Source organism: Atta colombica, unplaced genomic scaffold (genome assembly GCF_001594045.1).
Source record: "Atta colombica isolate Treedump-2 unplaced genomic scaffold, Acol1.0 scaffold126, whole genome shotgun sequence".
Taxonomy (NCBI): Eukaryota; Metazoa; Arthropoda; class Insecta; order Hymenoptera; family Formicidae; genus Atta; species Atta colombica.
Window position 1 is genome coordinate 5,053,984 of NW_017259213.1, and position 19,554 is coordinate 5,073,537.

The 19,554-nt window shown below is 41.7% G+C and overlaps 1 protein-coding gene across 2 annotated transcripts in view; it reads left to right on the top strand.

Moving 5' to 3' along the window:
* The window catches only part of LOC108695182 (trithorax group protein osa), a 19,380-nt gene extending 2,292 nt beyond the window's left edge, over positions 1-17,088 (top strand). The window contains exons 4-20 of one of the 2 annotated variants that reach the window (XM_018204940.1): positions 180-239; positions 7,963-8,110; positions 8,492-8,590; positions 8,819-9,144; positions 9,219-9,615; positions 9,707-9,832; positions 9,943-10,124; positions 10,252-10,293; positions 11,275-11,472; positions 12,249-12,468; positions 12,722-12,898; positions 13,064-13,223; positions 13,307-13,568; positions 13,651-13,816; positions 13,915-14,225; positions 14,476-14,715; positions 15,001-17,088. In XM_018204940.1, coding sequence (XP_018060429.1) covers positions 180-239; positions 7,963-8,110; positions 8,492-8,590; positions 8,819-9,144; positions 9,219-9,615; positions 9,707-9,832; positions 9,943-10,124; positions 10,252-10,293; positions 11,275-11,472; positions 12,249-12,468; positions 12,722-12,898; positions 13,064-13,223; positions 13,307-13,568; positions 13,651-13,816; positions 13,915-14,225; positions 14,476-14,715; positions 15,001-17,004 — 5,118 coding nt within the window. In that variant the 3' untranslated portion in view covers positions 17,005-17,088. The remainder of the gene's footprint in view (positions 1-179; positions 240-7,962; positions 8,111-8,491; positions 8,591-8,818; positions 9,145-9,218; positions 9,616-9,706; positions 9,833-9,942; positions 10,125-10,251; positions 10,294-11,274; positions 11,473-12,248; positions 12,469-12,721; positions 12,899-13,063; positions 13,224-13,306; positions 13,569-13,650; positions 13,817-13,914; positions 14,226-14,475; positions 14,716-15,000) is intronic. The other variant, XM_018204942.1, reaches the window with a different exon arrangement.
* Positions 17,089-19,554: the final 2,466 nt, after the last annotated feature.

A 19,554-nucleotide genomic window follows, 5' to 3' on the forward strand; every position in this document is an offset into this window, starting at 1 on the left:
TAAATAACATATTAGAGATATTTAATGTTCTAGAAGATATGTAACAGAATCTATCAATATTTCTATGAATATGTTAAAAATTAAGACATGTCAGAATATGTAATTTAGAGATGTATGCGTTTACTGTGTATTTCTATAATGTAAAAACAGTTTATTCATGGTATTGTATCTCTTTTCAGGCTTTCCACAATATACAACAGCGAGCTACAACACCAAATACTCAAGGAATTGATTCTGGGGTGAGTTTTCATGTACACAATTAAGATTAATTTTATTTTATCTTTAAAGAAAGAAATTAAGTCACGTTCGCTACGCCTCTTTCTCAGGATTCAGACAGATATGTGTGCGTGTGTGCGTATGTGTGTGCGCGCGCGCGTGTGTGTGTGCGCGCGCGTGTGTGTGGAAAGAAAAACTTAAAGTATCCGCAACGTAGCAAACAAGTTTTTGCCGGTGATTGCATAATCCCCGCCGTGACAGGAATGATTGTCGTAGAGATTTCATGTATGATTTGAATTAATTCTATTCTCCTATCGCAAAAGCTACGCGGCTCGCTCAGTGTATCGATATCGGTGAAATACTTATCGAAATTTAGTACTGCATGTGTGTATGTGTGCGTGAAAGTATATAGGATATCCCACGGGAACGCCAATCATTTCTGGCGAAATCGCGACGCGCAAGTTTGGGAATAGATCGAAAGGCGAATTTTCCGTCTCGTAAAGTACTACTTGCAAGGTCTCTATCTACAACTTCGGTCTTGGTACTCGTTCAAGTACTTTCTCGACGAAAAGAGCGAACGAGAGTGAGCGAAAGGGTGGCCCCTCGCATGGTGTGCGAGGGGATCAGGAGGCCAAGGAAGTGGTAGCGGAGAAGGAGAAGAAGCAGGAGAAGGAGGATGAGCAAGGAGCGGAAGAGCATGAGGGGAGATGGAGCGGACGACGACGGTGGGGATGGAGAGTACCCGACTCTCGTAGAGTTCGATTAGGGCGCGAGTTGCGCGGCCGCCGGAGCCCCAGATATTAGCGACTTCCCCGCCGTGTTTCCCCTCCGCTCGCGCACTCTTGTCCCTCGCCCCGGGGTTACCCGTCCCCACTGCTGGCGCGTTTGCATGGGCGGGTAAGCGAAAGAACCGACACGGATAACGCGACGGTAGCGGGGTGCGATGTGAGCACGAGCGTGATTGGTCGAAAACCGACGACAACGGCGACGGCAGCGACGGCGGCGATCCTCCCCACTGCCAACGCGCGCGACGACGTGACGTTTTGTGTCGTGCTCGGCTATATTCGGTACGCCGGATCATGCGACTGTCACTCTGCGACACACCATCGAACTTCTTGCGCTACCACCGCGCGGCCTCTCGAATCGCAATCGCAATGTACCGTTCCGCGAAACGCAAGAACTTTCCGTAAACTCTCTCGCTCTGCATATAGCGATGCGGGATTATTATTGTAGGATCCGCGTGACGCTCTTCAAGTTTCCGGACGCCGTCGTTTGCGGCATCGAGCCGTTCCAGGGTGTTCGAGAGAGAGAGAGAGAGAGAGAGAGAGGGGGGGGGGGGAGCCAGAGCTCCCCGGGATACTCACCATTGCGAGATAATATCCCACGAGATGCGCGACGAGGGGAACAGGACAACATCGTCGGCCCCGTTGGCTCGGCCACCAGGGCGGGAGATGCTCGCGGATCTTTAACCGCACGAATCGTTCGCAGAGTACATGCGCTCTCGGCGCCGTCGCGGCGATACCCGCCATGTTATTTCAACACGACTTGCTCTATGAAACGTCGAGGAAGGAACGATTTGTTGTTTCGTGAGCTCGATTTGTCAAATTCGCGAAATGACGGAAAATTTTCACGCGAGATCGATTAATTTTAACTGCAACTTTAGTAACCCGGCTGTAATAGGAAAAATAAGTTATTATATGTATCTTATGTTTTTCTCTGTACTTTTTGTCGAATATAAAAAGCTGAAAATCGAGAGTTAATATCAATGAATCGGAAAAATTTTTTCACCATCTCGTTGATCTTTTAAAATTGGAATAAATCGTTTCTCCAGAATTGGAGTAAATCAAGAGATAATGGGACGAGTGAGAACCATGAGAAATAATCCGGGAAAAACCCGCGATGGCATAAATGGCCGTAAACGGCAGAAACTTTATGCATGGTCACGGTACGCGGTGTACGGTCAATAAAACGTCGATGTATCGGCAGCGATGACCGGAGCGGGCGCGACTCGTATGCAGCCGAACAACCGCGCGCAATGACGAGCGGTAGCAGACGATCCAAATGTACACGTTTGATGGGAACACATGGTTTCCATGGAACACATAGTATTTAGTCTGCTACAGGTGATCTCCGGAGTATCGGGATCCGCTAATGATTCCTAGCCAATTATGAGCGATAGCGGAAAAAATAAAAAAATATCCTTCCCTCGCCGATCTTCGCGAATTAAGATAGCGATCTTTCATATCGAAATTCTTATCGAAATTATTGCATTGTTTTGACGACCGGCTCGATATCTAGTTTTGATATCCGCTTCTTCTTTTTTTCCCCGATAAATGGATGGAGTTGAATGAACCTCGGATTCAGTTATTGTCACAACCGACGGGATAATAACATTACGCCGACCGGCAGATAAAAATAATGTTGCGTAACCCGAGCGATTTCGCGCTCGTCCAGCGAATATATGCACATGCCCCCCTGCGAGCGTTATTTACGTTTTCATTCACGCACATCTTCTTACTATATGTGTGTTTGTGACCGGCCTCTGTGTGTGTGTGTGTGTGTGTGTGTGTGTGTGTGTGTGTGTGTGTGTGTGAGAGAGAGAGAGAGAGAGAGAGAGAGAGAGAGAGAGAGAGAGAGAGAGAAATGCCGATCGGATCGGACCTTTCTATACATATTCACATAGCATATCGCTGAAGCTCAGCGCGTTTCTATCGAACGGATTAACTCAGTCGTGTGCGATAACGTAAACACTCTGACTTCGGTGACAATAGATTGTATGAATCAAACCGGCGTTCCCAATTCGCGCCAACTTGAATCAACTTGGACATATCTTGCGTCCGAAACGGAATTTATCCGCAAAACGCGTTATTTCGAACCGAAATTCGATAACCAGCGAGTTAGCGGGCCGAGAACAATAAAGAGAATTCTAAAGTCGTCTTTTTCACTGATTATTTTTTAAATAAGTATTTTTCATAAATAAATTTTAAACGATAATGTAGTCCAAACCGGTCGACTTTATACAAAAAAAAAATGAAAAAAATTAGCAAATTACATACCGAAGTGGTAATATTTTTCACATTAAATTATTCGCTGTTTTTAGATTGTCATTAATATATAATGATTAATATTCTTGTAAAAGATGCTTATTAGCATAAAAAAGTATTAATTTGCTTGTAGTAATAATTTAGTAAGTGATATTACTATTTTGATTCTGTTCATGAATGCATTTTAATTAAAAAAGATTTTGGCGCGCAATATGCAGAGTCAGAATGTAAATAAATTCACAAGAAATATATATTTAAGTCCTAAGATCTTACTAAGATTTAACAAGATTAATTAGATATATTCTCATTGATTTAAAGTCGTATATTGTTCAGAAAATCCTTCTAGCATTTCTAATATTGGCTTTATATAAAATTTGTATACTTTGTATATATAAAAATTTTGGATTGAACTAAAGATTACATGAACTGAGTTAACTTCTTATAATTAGTTACTTAATTTAGATACTTAATATGAAAAATTAATAATATTGAAAAATTGGAAATTAGGGAATTATTAGGGAAATTGAAAACAGTAAGAAAAATTAGCGAATTTAGCAAAATTTTCAGAAAAATCAAAATTCTTAACTTTAAAAAAGTTTGATATACGTACATTACACAATTTTGGAATACTATCAACTTAACTATTAAAAATGCAAGCTGTATTAGCAACATTTAATAGTAATTTACATACATTACTGTATTAAATTAATCTCACAACAAAATATTTAATGGTTCAAATTAGAGCAAAAATACAGAAAATTTCAAAATTTTATTGGAAGTCGGGGAAAATCATAAAATTTTGTTTGAAAATCAGGAAAAAGTTATGAAATTTGAGGAATTTGCTAATATGAAAGATTAGAAAATTTATATATATGTGCCTGCGATTGATGTGCTTTCTTGAAAAAGAGTGGCAGATTTTTTTTTTTTTTTTGGAGAGGTTTAAAATGAGATTTACTCCAAACAAAAAATGAAAATCTATCATTCTTCTTCAAGAATGCAAATTTTTCACTTTTTTAAATAGTGGAAGCATTTTAATTCTTTTGGATTCGCTCCAAGAAATTTAGAGAATACATAGTGATATATCAATGATATAAATTGCATGATGTGTAAGTTCTGCTGAATCGGTAAAACAGACGACTTTAAGATCCTCCTCCTCCGTCGCCCTCTTAACGATCGCTTTTAATTTCATTCGACCGATAAGAAGGAGTTCGACTCGAACGCGCCAAAACGGAGCAAGAGCTTTTGCTTTTCATTATCAGAAAGTAAAGATAATGAATCTTATATACATGAAGATTTAAATCTACATTTCCGCGATTTCTACGTTTGGCGTTGAATGTCCGAATATTCATCTGTTATGTACATTTTTATTTCGGAGCGCGAATCGGATAGCCATATTTAACGTTAAATAACTGCTTTCTCTCTCTCTCTCTCTCTCTCTCTCTCTCTCCCTCTCTCTCTCTTTCTTTCTGCATCGAGGATATTTTAAACGTTTTTACTTTTATCATCCGTTTTTATCGCGCTGCATTTTATTCGCGCGGATTTTGGTCGATGTTGCGATCTAGGTATCATACATATATTTTTTCTCCCTCCTTATTATTCCACGTGAAATTAATGGAACATGAGATTTATTTTATTTTTCCATAAAGGGAACACAACGAGAGAAATCGTATAGATACATGGAATCTTGGTGCCCAGGCTTTACTGGGACACACAAATTCGCCGATCGAAAAGTGCCGAAGTCATACGACGTTCGCCGAACGCTTGTCGCGCCACGATTTTTACGTTTTTTATGCGTGTCATGTCTGTGTGTGAGTCTGAAATCGTACGATATCATATATCCAACGCACGAGACGATCTGTATGCTATACATTTGATGGATACATTCAGGATGGCGATGAAGTTGACAACTTCATGATTCTGGACATTCGCGATCTATCGGCAACGTTCAAAGTAATTGAAAACAGAGGAGGAGGAGAAGGAGAAGGAGGAAGGGGAGGGGGGGGGGGAATAAAAGAGAAAATCTTTCTCGGAGAAAAGATACCGCGAAAACGTAGAATGTTAACGGGAATAATATTATTAGCGAGAATAGATAGTAGAATAACTGACTATATATACGGGAATATATCGACTTCGGATAGAGTTCCCGACCGGAGCCAGGGCTTTTGGGAACGAAACGATTCGCTGGTGCACGGTAGCCGAGACTCGGCGGAAACGGCCGAACGGCGGCGGCGAACGCTTGCCGCGCCATCGAAAGAACGCCCTCCGTTCCGACTCCGACGAGCCAGCGCCAGCTAGCTTAGCTAGAAATCTGTAAACCGAGATCTCGGCGACGACGAGGAGCGAGCGACCCCGATAAAAAGGATCGCTTCTTGCTCAACATATCGCGCGACCTACGCCTCTCTCTCTGTCGTGCACGCTATTGTACGTTACTGTACGTTCAAAGTCGCGGGCTCTCCAAGCGCGGATTATAACCTGCTTGACGCGTATGCACGCGACACGCGCACGCACGCATGCACGCACGTACGCGCATATTATACGCAGGCAAACAGGCAGGCAGGCGCGAATAGAGGGACGATTACAAGAGACGCGATTATTACTGTACTACGTAACTCTACGTGCCTCTTCTAAAGTTCCATCAGCCTCGGTACCGTGACACGGAGCTCTTTGGCAGACTTATTGACACAACATGCGACGCTCGCGGAGAACGAGGTGGCACGCACACGACAGTAAAACGACGGCGTTGACGGAATAAAAGCGCGCGCGCGAGAGAGAGAGAGAGCGATAAAAAGAGCGCGCGCGTCCACTGACGCGCGGAAAAGGGGGGGACGGGCACAGAAACGAATACAACTGGGAATATAATGCCCGTGTTTAACTGGGCATATACGCCAACGATGGTCCGATAATTCTCTCGCTCGCGAAATCCTCTCCGAGAGGAGAACACTCTCCTCCGCTTCGCGTGTACATTATTCCGCGCGGTTTGACAAACATGTGAAAGCGCGACTCCACACGGTGCGAAATACGTTTCCGCTTCTCTTATTGTTTCTCTCTCTCTCTCTCTCTCTCTCTCTCTCTCTCTCTCTCTCCCTCCGCCTCCAGTTGCTACTCGTCGTGCTTTAAGTGGAGAGCCGGGTAACGCCTCTCCTTCGATCTCTCGCGTCATGCCGAGAGTCCTTGTGCCGGACGGCCTATGTACCGTACATTCGCTCGTACGCCCGAGGAAGTGTTTAATCGCCATCCGCACGGAGCAACTATACGCGGCCTGGTAGGTGTAATGATGTGCCTGAATTTTCTTTCGTTCTTCTCGGCCTCACTCCGTTCCCCTCGTCTTTCGCGCTATCTCCCTTCCGCCGATCACGTCTCTCTCTCTCTCTCTCTCTCTCTCTCTCGCTCGCTCGCTTCATCCCTACCTATACCGTCTCTATCTATCTCTCTCGCCGATTCTATAGCTCTCCTCGTCTTCGTTCCACTCTCTTTCTCCTTCTCTCCTCTCGCTCTGCCCGCCCCTTCTCTATCCTGAATGCACGCACACGCGCGCGTATTCACGCACACGCAGCGGGCCCACCACTCGTTATGTGTCGATGCCTCGTTGTGACGGACGAGATCCCGTACCCAAGTGCGTGTACACGCGGGCACATGCACACACCGATTTCGACCGTGGGGTATACACACGGTTGTTGTGCGCTCCGTGGACTGTGGCCGAGAACGACGCCGCGTGCCATCATCGCGTTACGGCGAACAATCGTCGTAAGCAGGATCTTGTTCCGCCTTGTACCGCTCGCTACGCGGGATACGTGTGTGACAAGACGTACATTCGTGCGCGAGATATATACTAATCGCCGCGCGCGCGGACTCGAATAACATGGGCGACATCGCCGTTGCTGGGTTCTCGCTTCGCTTCGCGCCGCTTCGGACGGCCGTCGTCGTCATCGCTGCCACCGCCACCGCCACCGCCGCCACTACCACCGCCGCCACCGCCGTCATCGCCGTCACCGTCAGTATCGACGTCGATTGATTTTCCAGACGAGGAACACGCGATCCTCCGTCGCTCCATCGTCCGAGAGCTACATGAGAGCACGCCCGCGTCGTCTGTAGCCACGAAGGCGGCACGAATCGCGCTAAACAGGACCGCCGATGTAGCAGTGAGCACACACGCGACTTCTCATCAAGTCGGTCTCTCATACTGCAATTCACCTTGTTAAAATGATCTTCTCTCTGACTTCGGAATCCATTCGCAGATCGAACTCGTGTGTCTTGTATGAATCGCGATTGTCAACTGTTTACATCAAGAACGTTTCCGTATCTTGTATTTTTAACTAGTGTCCTGCTATCGCAATGATTGAATATTTGTGATGGTTCTACAGTGAGAACGTTCATTAGTGTGTTGACCTACTTCAAAAAAATTACAACTGATATTTGTTGACTAATCACATGATGTATGAATTTGGGATAGTCGTGTGAAAAGTATTACAAAATGTATCTTCTTATCAGCTGTTTAAAATCACGCTCATACAGTTTTGTTTATCATAAATTAACTGTAGTAAAACTGTGAAACTCGAATCAAATAAGATGAAGCTTAGCACCAAAATTTATAACATTTCTTATCAATCATACATTCGTACTTTATATTATTTTTCTTTTATTTTTATAAGTAATCTCTTTTTTTATTATTAATTGTCATCTTATGGTTTAATTCGGATTGCAGGAATTATCAGGACAGAATAGTAACGACAGTTCGAATGGACCAGCTTGCCCAGGGACACCAAATTCTCAGGGGATGAGACCTACCCCGTCACCAACAGGATCCACAGGTTCTCGCTCGATGTCCCCTGCTGTTGGTCGGTCTTTTTTACGTCTGTCTCTCTTTTCACTCGCATTTGTATTTAATAATAGAATTTCTAATTGCTCTGTACAGGATATCCCAGAGTTACAGAAATGTTTATGTTTAATATGTAACGATTTAGAGTTGATTCTTTTCTAAAAAGAAAATTTTACTTCTATTTAACTTTTCAATACATTTGGGATGCTCTGTATACGCTCAATGTATCCAAATAATTAATATGTTTGTGTTCTCTTTTTCTTAATAATAATATTTTTAATAATGATATGAAGAATATCTTATAACTTGGATTATATAAGAGAGTTTATCTTACTATCTTTTTCTTTCTTTTTTTCTTTTTTTGCATTGTATTATGTTGGAGTACCTTTCTGAAAATTTATTCTTGAATGTGCAGGCCAACAAAACGTTCAGATGCCTCCACGTCCGTCGAGTAGCCAGTCGGATAGTAGTGGGCCAGCACCGCGAATGAGTCACTCTCCTATGACCACTCAAGGTACAAATTCTGTTTTTTCTGCTTTTGGGTACATTTGAGGGGATACTATTGGCGCTACTTGCGTCTCATTCTATCTTCATCGTTTATTAGATGTAAAGCAAGGATAGAAGAATGTCATAAATAACGTCTCTCCCGAACATATCTCTAATCATTCGTTTTTTTATATATTCATCTGTAAATTGTCATATTAAAATGATAATAATAAGGTGAAATGATCATTGATTTTAGGAGCATACCAGCAACCATTGGGTCCTTCACCACATATGCATAGTTACAAAATGAACAGTACTGGTCCTGGTGTAGTACAACCGGGACCTGGTTCGACAGCTCTCGGTGGGATTAGTCCAATGGGTGGTGGAATGGGCTATGCAGCTGGTGGGACAGCTGCAGGTCAGCCTGGAGGTTATCATGCACAATCTACGTATCCACCTCCTCGTCCTCACATGCAGTTTCCACAAGGATATCCAACGCCTGCGAACTCGCAACCACCACCCAACAATCAGTATCAACCTCCCAACAGACCGAATAACTTAGTACAATATCCACCGTACACGGTAATAAATGTTTAATCGACAATGCATAGCAATGATTTATTTCGTTATCTAAGCTAACATATCTTGTCTTTTAGCATAAAATGGGCTTTAATAGTGTACCTCCGGGAATGCCACCGAGTCCAGGACCGCCGCAAGTTTATGGTGCTGGTAGTGCAACTGCAATGGTACCGCCAGGCGCTCCAGGAGTACCTGTCATTGGTAATATGGGACCGCCAGCGAGCTCGATGGGTCCACCACCACCGTCTCCCAATCACATAAGTAATCAACCACCACCGCCTACCAGCTCGGCAGTACCACATTTACATACGCCGGCAGCTACGCCGCCTCTCAACCATGAGGGTAGCCCGATGCCACCTCCGAGTACAACACCGAATTCACATCCCGCCTCAGCACCAACCCCTACCAGCCACAATTCCGCAGATCTCACAGCTGAGACTTCCAACGACAGCGGTATAACCACGACTGCTTCAGGTGAGTGAAAATATCTTAAATCATGTAGACTTTCTCCTTTTATTATTGTCTACGCACAAATGAATAACAAAATTGCATGTTTTATGCATAGGTACGTCAGCTATAAATGTCATATCTACTTCAAGTGGTACTGTGACATCTGTAATAACAACAGGTCCAGACGGCACGTCTCTGGATGAAGGTTCGCAGCAATCAACGTTATCTAATGCATCAGCTGGTTAGCATTATTTATAATTATTATTTCTAAATCTGTTCATCTTTGTTCGTGGAATTTAATCTTGTAAAACTCGAGTTGCAATTATTTTAACAAAATGTATTTACAAACAGCCTCTGGTGAAGATCCAGCATTTACACCAAAAGTGCGGAAGGAAATGATAGGAGGATATCACAGTCATCCTGCGACACCACAGAGCACTGTTCCGTCTCCTGGCGCTGCTAGCATTAATTCGATTCATGAGGAATATTCTGATATGAACAGCCCTGGTTGGCCGCGTACTCCTGCTAGTCCTGTACGTATTTTCCACATACACGTTCACACGTGATTAACACATTCTAAATTAGCAGTTAACTCATTATCACAGATGAAGTTTAAGTGCAATATATTATTTGCATTTTTAATATTTTAATATTTTACAGGTATTTAACAGTCATGTGCCTCAAGACCCGTACAGATCTAAGGTTATTTTTTTTTCACTACAAATATTTGTTATATCGTCAAGATGTCATTCCCCTTTTGCACTCCACGCTTTAGACATTTTTACTTTATACTAACTTTTCTTGCTTGACACATGTGCATCGTATTACTCTCACAGATCATAATGCCATATTCATAAAAGTTACGTTAAGTATATCGCTTAATATAGAATTTTAATAATCTAATTTCTAATTTATATATTAATATTTTAAAGTATGTCATTTATTCTGATAATATTAATGTAACATTTTTATTGAACAGTCAATAATAGCACAATAATTAACTACTTCTTTTACAAGATTGCAAAAGAATTATAATATAACCTACGTTTTAAAAAGTAATATAATGATACAAATATTACCACAGATTTATATAGTATTACATAAATTTTGCAACAATCTCAAACGTTATGTAGACGATTTATTCAGACATATTGATATGCTTATTTCTCAATACAAATTTCTTTTTATATTTTATTTCTTCATATCCGCATAATGACAAAAAACTTAATAATAATTATCGCATGCATTAAATTACTGGGCTGCATATTATTTATTACTGTTTCATTTAATTTCTAACGAATATTAAAATATTTTTAAACATACATTGAGAGAAAGAAATAGTCATCAAAATCTTTAAGAATATTAATATTTCCTATTTATTTACTATAGATTTATTTAAAAATGTAGGTTTTATTAATGATAAGAATAAGGAATATCTTAACAATTGTGTTAATTAAAAATGTTTGAATGGAGAAAAGAGAGATATATACAAACTATATTTATGCATGTTAGATAATTGCTACAATTGGAATTATGTTCGCAGCTTTGCAAGAATAATAATTATTCTATGTTTTAGTTAGATCGATAATACAAGACATTTCTGACGAATTGTATTAATAAAATTCCATACACGATTCTCATATAAGAGTTATGCTAAAGAAGCGTAATAATTGCGACTTTCAGAAGACAGATAGTCTGGCAAAATTATACGAAATGGACGAATCGCTAGAACGAAGAAGCTGGCTGGATAAGCTAGTCAACTTCATGGAAGAACGAAGATCACCGATCACCAGCTGTCCTACCATCTCCAAGAACCCCCTCGATCTATTTCGGCTTTACCTCTACGTGAAGGAGAGGGGGGGCTTCATGGAGGTATGCAAGGTGCAGTGTAGTTCCATCTAGCCCTTGGTGTCTTACATAGTTTTTGTATCGTTTTTATGTATTTTTACATTCTTTATATTTGTTCTGCACACTGTACATTTTTGAGGTGTCTTTTGTTGATTACTCCTTGCTATTGGTGCTCGATGATTCAAAGTATTTCTAAAGTTTGCGTCGAGCAAACTTTGATAAAACTTTGATAATTTATCAGAGTTCAGATCTGAAATTTAAGTAATTTGTATTGGAACACCTCAGAATACGCTTTGTTTTTTTATGTCTAGTTGAATTGTGCATGATACACGTTGTATAGTTGTATTATTTTTGCTATTAGTATCCCTTTTTTATAATCTGTGTCTAAATATTAGGAAAAGAAAGAAAAAGAAATGCTTAACATATCTTTTCTTGAAGTAGTTGTTCAACAGTCGAATATGGAAACACCCTGATCTACAAACCTTGGTGCTATATGGAATTATTCTAATAATCACACAACGAAGATAAACTTTTAATGTCGAAATATTACAATAACGGTAATCGTTCCGATTGTACTCTGTGTATTTCTCTCATCCTTTTTTTAATTTTTTTTTATACTTGCATGCATTTAGAGATTTCGCCGATCCATATCATTTTTTTAAGACCTCAAGACTATAAAACGTCGGCGATGCCTTTTATATTATTGCGTTTCTTTTGGACATGCAGATTTTTTGTCTGTGTTTGAAATTCGACGTGAAACTCTTTCGCGAGCACAGTAAAGAATATCTATGTGTAATTTCTTTCTGTAGGTGACGAAAAACAAAACGTGGAAGGATATAGCTGGTCTGTTAGGCATTGGTGCCAGCAGTAGCGCTGCTTACACTTTGCGCAAGCATTATACGAAGCATCTGCTAGCATATGAATGTCACTTTGATCGTGGCGGTGTGGATCCGCAACCCATTATCAATCAGGTCGAAGCGGGTTCGAAGAAGAAGGGATCTAAGGGAACTGCTTCCGTACCATCGCCGGGTATGAATTATATTTTACATATACATATATAATGTGTCCAACGATTTTTTAATATCTCCTTGAATCCTGAAATCATTCTGAAATTTAATTTTTATTTTGAAAAACTCCTGAAAAACCCTTGGAATTTCAGGACTGACTTGGAATTTTTATCATTCTTTTATTCCGAAAAAATTTTTTACTCCCTAAAATATTATTGTACAAAGCTTTCTTGTATCAAGAAACTTTTCAATTAAGAAATAATTTGTTCTCGCAGGTTCTTCCAATTCTCAAGATTCCTTTCCCGCTGCTGGATCAAGTAACGCTTCTATGGACGGTTATGGAAGCTACCAGGGTAGTTACACAGGCGGTACACCCGGTGGTCCATCGTCAGAGTATACGCCGCCACCACCTAGGCCACCCAGCCAAAGCAGTGCACCCTCCGCCCATCAAGGTACATTTTTTACATTTCTTCTTGATTGTGCCATTAGAGTCATTTTTATCTGTTGTAATGTTATACATACTATAGAATTTGTCGAATACATTTATTCATATTATTAAACATTATCATATTTTATTAAACATTATCAAGAACTTTATAACAATTTTGTTTTTAAAGGAATACAACAAGGCACTTACCAAAACACAGGCTCTTATCAGAACTATCCTCAAGAACAGTATATACGGCCGCAGGGAAACGCGATGTCTCAACAAGGAGAGTTCAATCAACCGTACTCACCCAGATCGCATTATCCTCCATATGTACCGGATGTCGACAGGTGAGAGTTAGACGATCACGTATTTCTTGTTTCAATAATGTTCCTCGGGGAAAAACACTCATATTCATTTTCGTCGCGTACAGGGGATATCCGAGTGGTAACATGCCGCCGAACAACGCTACTGGACAGGATATATACAACAGATACACCAGCGGTCAACAAGGTCCCACTAGTTATCCCACGGGAACGCCTCCTAATGCGCGGAGCAATAGCTATCCTTCGGGACCGCAGACTCATCCGGTCACTGTGCAACAGCAAACGGCGACTAGCCAGCCTTCCTCGCCTTCGCAACCGCCAACTGTGTCGTCATACTCGTGTCCGCAAGACTACTATCGACAGGAACAAGTAATACTCGATGTCTTTATATTAATTATATTTGATAAAATGATAAAATTAACAATCTTTCATATCTATCATTGCGTTGCAGAGTGCATATGGAGCGCCCGCTGGAACTCAAATATATACCGCAAGCGGATCGGCTAACAAGAACATGCCACCACCCCCTCCAGGTCCCACTCAACCTAGACGCCACCCAGACTTTGCCAAAGACCAACAATATCCCCAATATAATCAACAACGACCAGCGTATCCAGGTGAGATAATCGTCGATAATCATATATTACTATTTCAGAAGAAATTTTGCTAAGTGAATATTTTAATCTTGATTGCCAAATGCTATTTCTTGCTGCAGGATGGCCAAATACAACTAATCAATACAATAGTAATAGTGGAAACAATAGGGTTCAATACCCAAGCCAGCCGGCACAACCGCCATCACAACAACCACAACCGCAGCCGCCGCAACAAGGAACTCAAGTTGTCACCGCTGCTCCAACTGCTCCAGCAGTCAACATGGCTAGTAATCAACAATGGGCCAGTCAGCCATCGAATAGGTCCCCATCCCAGCCGTCTATAAACGCTATAGCGCACCCGCCTCCGCCGTGGGATCATCGTTACACGAATCAACCGTCCCCTTTGTATCCAACACCCGGGAATCATCAGGTACGTGCTTAATTCTGCAAACAATATTCTCGTAAGTTGATTCTAAAATAATTTAATTTAATAACGAGAAACTTAACAAGATTTATAATATTTCCTAGTATATAAATTCCATACTTGGTAATCTTTAATTGTTTCGTTATCATAGTTATCGTTATCATAGTTGCCTAGGACTATTTATTTCATGATATGTGATTATTTCAATCAAGTTGTTTCATAGATAAACGAAATATCATCGTATTCTTTTGCACAGACTCAACTCGGAGTAAATCCCATGATCAGCCAACAACCGACGTCAAAGAGAGAAATGACATTCCCTCCTGACAGTGTAGAAGCGATCACGCCTCTTTTGTACAAGCGACGAAAACTGACGCGCGCTGACGTGGCGCCAGTAGAAGCTTGGCGCATCATGATGGCTTTGAGATCGGGTCTGCTCGCTGAAAGCTGCTGGGCCCTTGATGTATTAAACATTTTGTTATTCGATGACTCTTCTGTGAGTATATTTTTTGCTATCATAATTATTTTAAAGAAAAAAAACAATGGTTATAGAATTTATATGAAATTAAAAAGATAAAATATGCAACAAATGTGAAAAATATATTTCGTTAAGATAATAATTTATATTAACGAATCTTTCGTGCCGAAATTACTTATATATATTTTGAAAACTTAATTAACGTAAAAAAACATTCATATAAAAAGATATTAAATATTTTTATATAGTAATAGAATAAACACATACGTATATACAAAATGTTTATAAATTTTCCGTTTACAGGTAAGTTATTTCGGATTGACACATCTTCCCGGACTACTAGACGTTCTGCTGGAACACTTCTCGCGTTCTCTCTCCGACATGTTCGAATCATGTGTAAACGATGACGATCGCTATTGCCAGGCCGCAGATGGTCCGGAGGTAGACCTCGGTGCGGTAACGCGCCCGATCGATTCGGAAGATCGGACGAAATTGCTGTCGACATCGAATTATACGTATCTCTCGAGGAGAGGTCGCCCCGTTAAGATCGTCCCTCGAGATGATGATCTGTTTGTTTTGGACACCCGGAGGCCTTGGGATCATCAGGAGTGCGAGTCGGAAACCGAGCCGTGGCAAGTCGACACGAACGCGACTAAATACATCGTCACGTGTTTTCAGTCTGAGGTGAGCTCGGTGCCTTTCGCCCGTTTATTAAGGGACGAGAAACCGCCATTGTTGCAGAAGGAAGTTGATAGTACAGATTTGAAAGACGAAGCCAAAGCGGACAGTGTCGGTGGTGTCCATGAGACGTTAGACTTCACTCACAAATCCGGTGAGCTTGGCGACAAGCAATCTAACAAAGACAGTGGCGAACGCAAGCAGCAGCAACAGTTGGACAAGAAAAAGAAGACGAAAACTTTGAGTGACGTGCTGTCGAGGATCAAGAAGGAGCCAGTAGAGATGAACGATCTCACAAGGGAACTGTTCGAGAAGAAGAACGACGGCTTTAAAAAGGATTGCGACAGCGAAATGACGAAAGCAAACAACAATATGGGTGAGCACTTTGGCAGTGATATGTCGAAGAACGACGAGGACTCGTTGCCGACGCAAAATGGACTGAATGAATCAGTAGCGACGGTTTCAGGCAACATTGATAACACCATAGATAAAGCTGAGATCAAGATAGAAACGACAGACGAACATGAATTGCTAATGACGAGAGACGACAGGGAGGGACCAAGATTACAAATAAGAGATCCGGCAGGAACGTTAAAACGACGGAGGATAAGTGATTACGAGGATGAGAGCTACTCCAGGGACGAAGCGAGTCTTTACCTGGTGACGGAAACGCAGGACAACCTGGCCCGTCGTTGCGTGTGCCTGTCAACAATCTTGAGGAATCTCACTTTTATCCCCGGCAATGAAGCGGAATTCGCGAAGAACGTTACGTTCCTCAGTCTATTAGGCAAGTTATTGCTGTTGCATCACGAACACCCGATACGGGCGCAAAAGACTCGCAATTACGATCGTGAAGAAGACGCGGATTTTGCGGACTCGTGTAGCAGTCTACAAGGCGAGGGCGAGTGGTGGTGGGACTTCCTGCATCATGTGAGGGAGAACGTCCTCGTGATGGCCGCCAACATATCCGGCCACATGGATCTGAGCCAGCATCCGGAGGAGATCTCGCGACCAGTGCTTGACGGCCTTCTTCACTGGGCCGTATGCCCGGCTGCGCATGGTCAGGATCCTTTCCCAACGGTCGGTCCGAATTCCTCGTTGTCGCCGCAGAGACTCGCGCTTGAAGCATTGTGCAAATTATGCGTTACCGAGTGCAACGTTGATTTGGTAGTGGCGACGCCGCCGTATTCACGATTACAGAGACTATGCTCGGTGTTGACTAGGCTCCTCTGCCGCAGCGAAGAACAGGTGCTGCGTGAGTTCGGAGTGAATCTACTGCACTTCTTGTCGGCCGCGGACAGCGGCGTCGCGCGCACCATCGCCCTGCAGACGCCGTGCGTTGCGCTGCTCGTTGCATTCATCGAGCAGGCCGAATCAAGTGCAATCGGTGTCGCTAATCAGCACGGTCTTGCGGCTCTGCGCGACAATCCCGAATCGATGGGCACCAGCCTGGATATGTTGCGACGTGCGGCCGGCACGCTGCTCAACCTCGCCAGGCATCCGGATAATCGAACTCTCCTTCTGCAACACGAGTCCCGTCTGCTCGCCTTGGTGATGAGCCAGATTCTGGATCAGCAGGTCGCTGCGATAGTCGCGCGCGTGTTATTCCAGTGTTCGAGGGGCACGTAACTCTCTGTCGTCGGTCGGAACACTAGTACGCGATTCGCGCGGATTATTATTAACGGTGCCGATGGTGACAACGACGAATAGACGCACGCGACGGCGACGATGTTGTGATGGTACGACGTTGTGTATGGACGGTTGTAGTGCGTTAAAAGGCGGACGTTGTGGGGAAAGCGGGAGATAGACGGATATATATGATGGAAAGAGACGAGGAAGAGTGACGAGGCGAGAAAGACTCGCGCACGTGATAGAGTGAAGGAACAAAAGTGCTGATTAAAAGCCATGGCAGCGCAGTTGTAGTTTTATATCGATTAAACAGGAAGTAAGAAAGTTTAATTATTGGTGTTAGCGTGTAGGTATACCCGATGCGATATCCGCCTGCCGGTATACCTTCCCCTTCGATGAATTGGATTAATATCGATAGTGTAAGATATTTCATAGTTAATGAAAGAAAAAAAGCACACACACACACACACACACACACACACACACACACACACACACACACACACACAAATATACATATATAGAAAAAACACGGATCGACATGCACACATCCCATATCCACTGAGTATATGCACACAACACAAACTAAACAAACACAGACACATACACACAGATATACATGCGCGCGTGTGCAACTGCAAGCGTGGACATAATACACACACACACACACACACACACACACACACACACACACACACACACAATGCATACGCAGTAATAAAAAAAAGAAAATGGACTTTCAAGAGACAACGGTCAGCTGCATAATAATATATATACCAAGAATCATGTCGGCGAACCTTAATGGTGCGATGTGGAATGATATATCGAATGATGATATATATAAATATTAAACGATAATATAATGCAAATTTTTATATTTGCATGTTTTGTGCTGTAATTAGCGAGTAATTAAGATATTTTGTAGATAACACACTTCCATTTGAATCTTATTCGATTTTCGTGCTGCGGCTACGGTGGCGCAAATATACGTTTGCGGCTGTAAGGCCGTAAGAAGTCTCGACTTTAGAAGCACAGGCAGAAACTAGAACTGAAGAAAGACATTGCTAGAAGAGAAAAAAATAATATACGTGTGATAAAGCCGCTGATTGAGAGGGAAGAATAACAGAAAGAAAGAGAGCGTGAAAGCGAGATGGAGAGAAACAGCGAGGAAGCGTGCATGCGTGCGTACATGTTTATGTATTTGTGTATTGCGTGCATGCATGTATGTATCTATGTATGTATGTATATGTTTGAGTTTTAGAAAGAAGGGGGGAGAGAGAGAGAGAGAGAACGGAAATGAGAGAAAGAACGAGAAAATGTTTGAGTAAAATGATGAGGACAGAGATACTTTAGCACTCCTCTACTCTGAAATCGTTCGGACCGAGCTGTATTCCTCTATTCTGGAAAACCGCTTCCAATACTCTTATATGACGGAACGCCGTCGATGTTTGTATCATCTCGCATGTTTCGTTTCTCTCATTCTACGTAACGCGGCAGAGTTATTACGCTCGTAAAAAAATGCGAAAGAGGGATTATATAATATTATATACTATATGTAATTATATATATATTATACATGTAATAATAAATAGATTTATTATATATATTATATAATATTTTATATATATATATTCCAGTTTACAGGAGAGGAACAAATTCCAGAATAGAGAGAGGTTCCAGAGTAAAGTGGTCTAAAGTATGTGCTCGCTTATATGTGTGCGTGAAAGATGCGTGTGTGAGGCGTGTATGTGTTTAAAATAATCGCGCGAATGCGGTGCATATGACACGGCACTTCGATAAACGGAGGCCCATATATGCGCGTATTAATATAAAAGATGATTTTAGAGAGAGAGGGGAGAGGAGGGAGAGAGGAGAGGAAAAGATGCATATGTGTGCGCGTGTATGTATGCACGGAGGATGGGGGTGCCGGTAGAAAAAGGGATGGGGACAGTGTCTGTGAAAAGAGAAAGAAAACACAAATATAGCTTGCGAAACTAAGTAACCGATTAATTTAGAATAGTCACTTAAATTATCGTTAATTTTGCAGTAATTACTATTTGAATTCCTAGGAGTTTCAGTAAATTTTTTCCTTTTTTTTTTTTCAATGGCTTCCTTTCGAACAAAGATTTGAAAGTAGAGAATTTAATTAACTGCAGTCTTTTTGGAATAAACGTATTTATAAACATAATTAAACACTGTTGTGATAACAAAAAAGAAAATATAAAGAAAAAGAGACGGAGAGACGGAAGATGAGAAAACATTGTAGAAGCAGATGAAAAACTGATTCTGGGCGATAATGTAGAAACGAATATATTAAAAAGATAAAACAAGAGGATTTTTAAATTTAAGCTCGATCGTGCCATTAAACGATTCTAATGGGAATATATTTATAACCAAGATTTTATGCTTTTTCAAAGCGCGCATATACGTTATTGTAAAACTAACAAATACCGATTGTCAGCTTGCACATATTTTGACGATTCTTACGATACATACATCTACCTAATTGTAAAATCCCACTCTCACGAACATTTACGCAGCAGTTAAAGA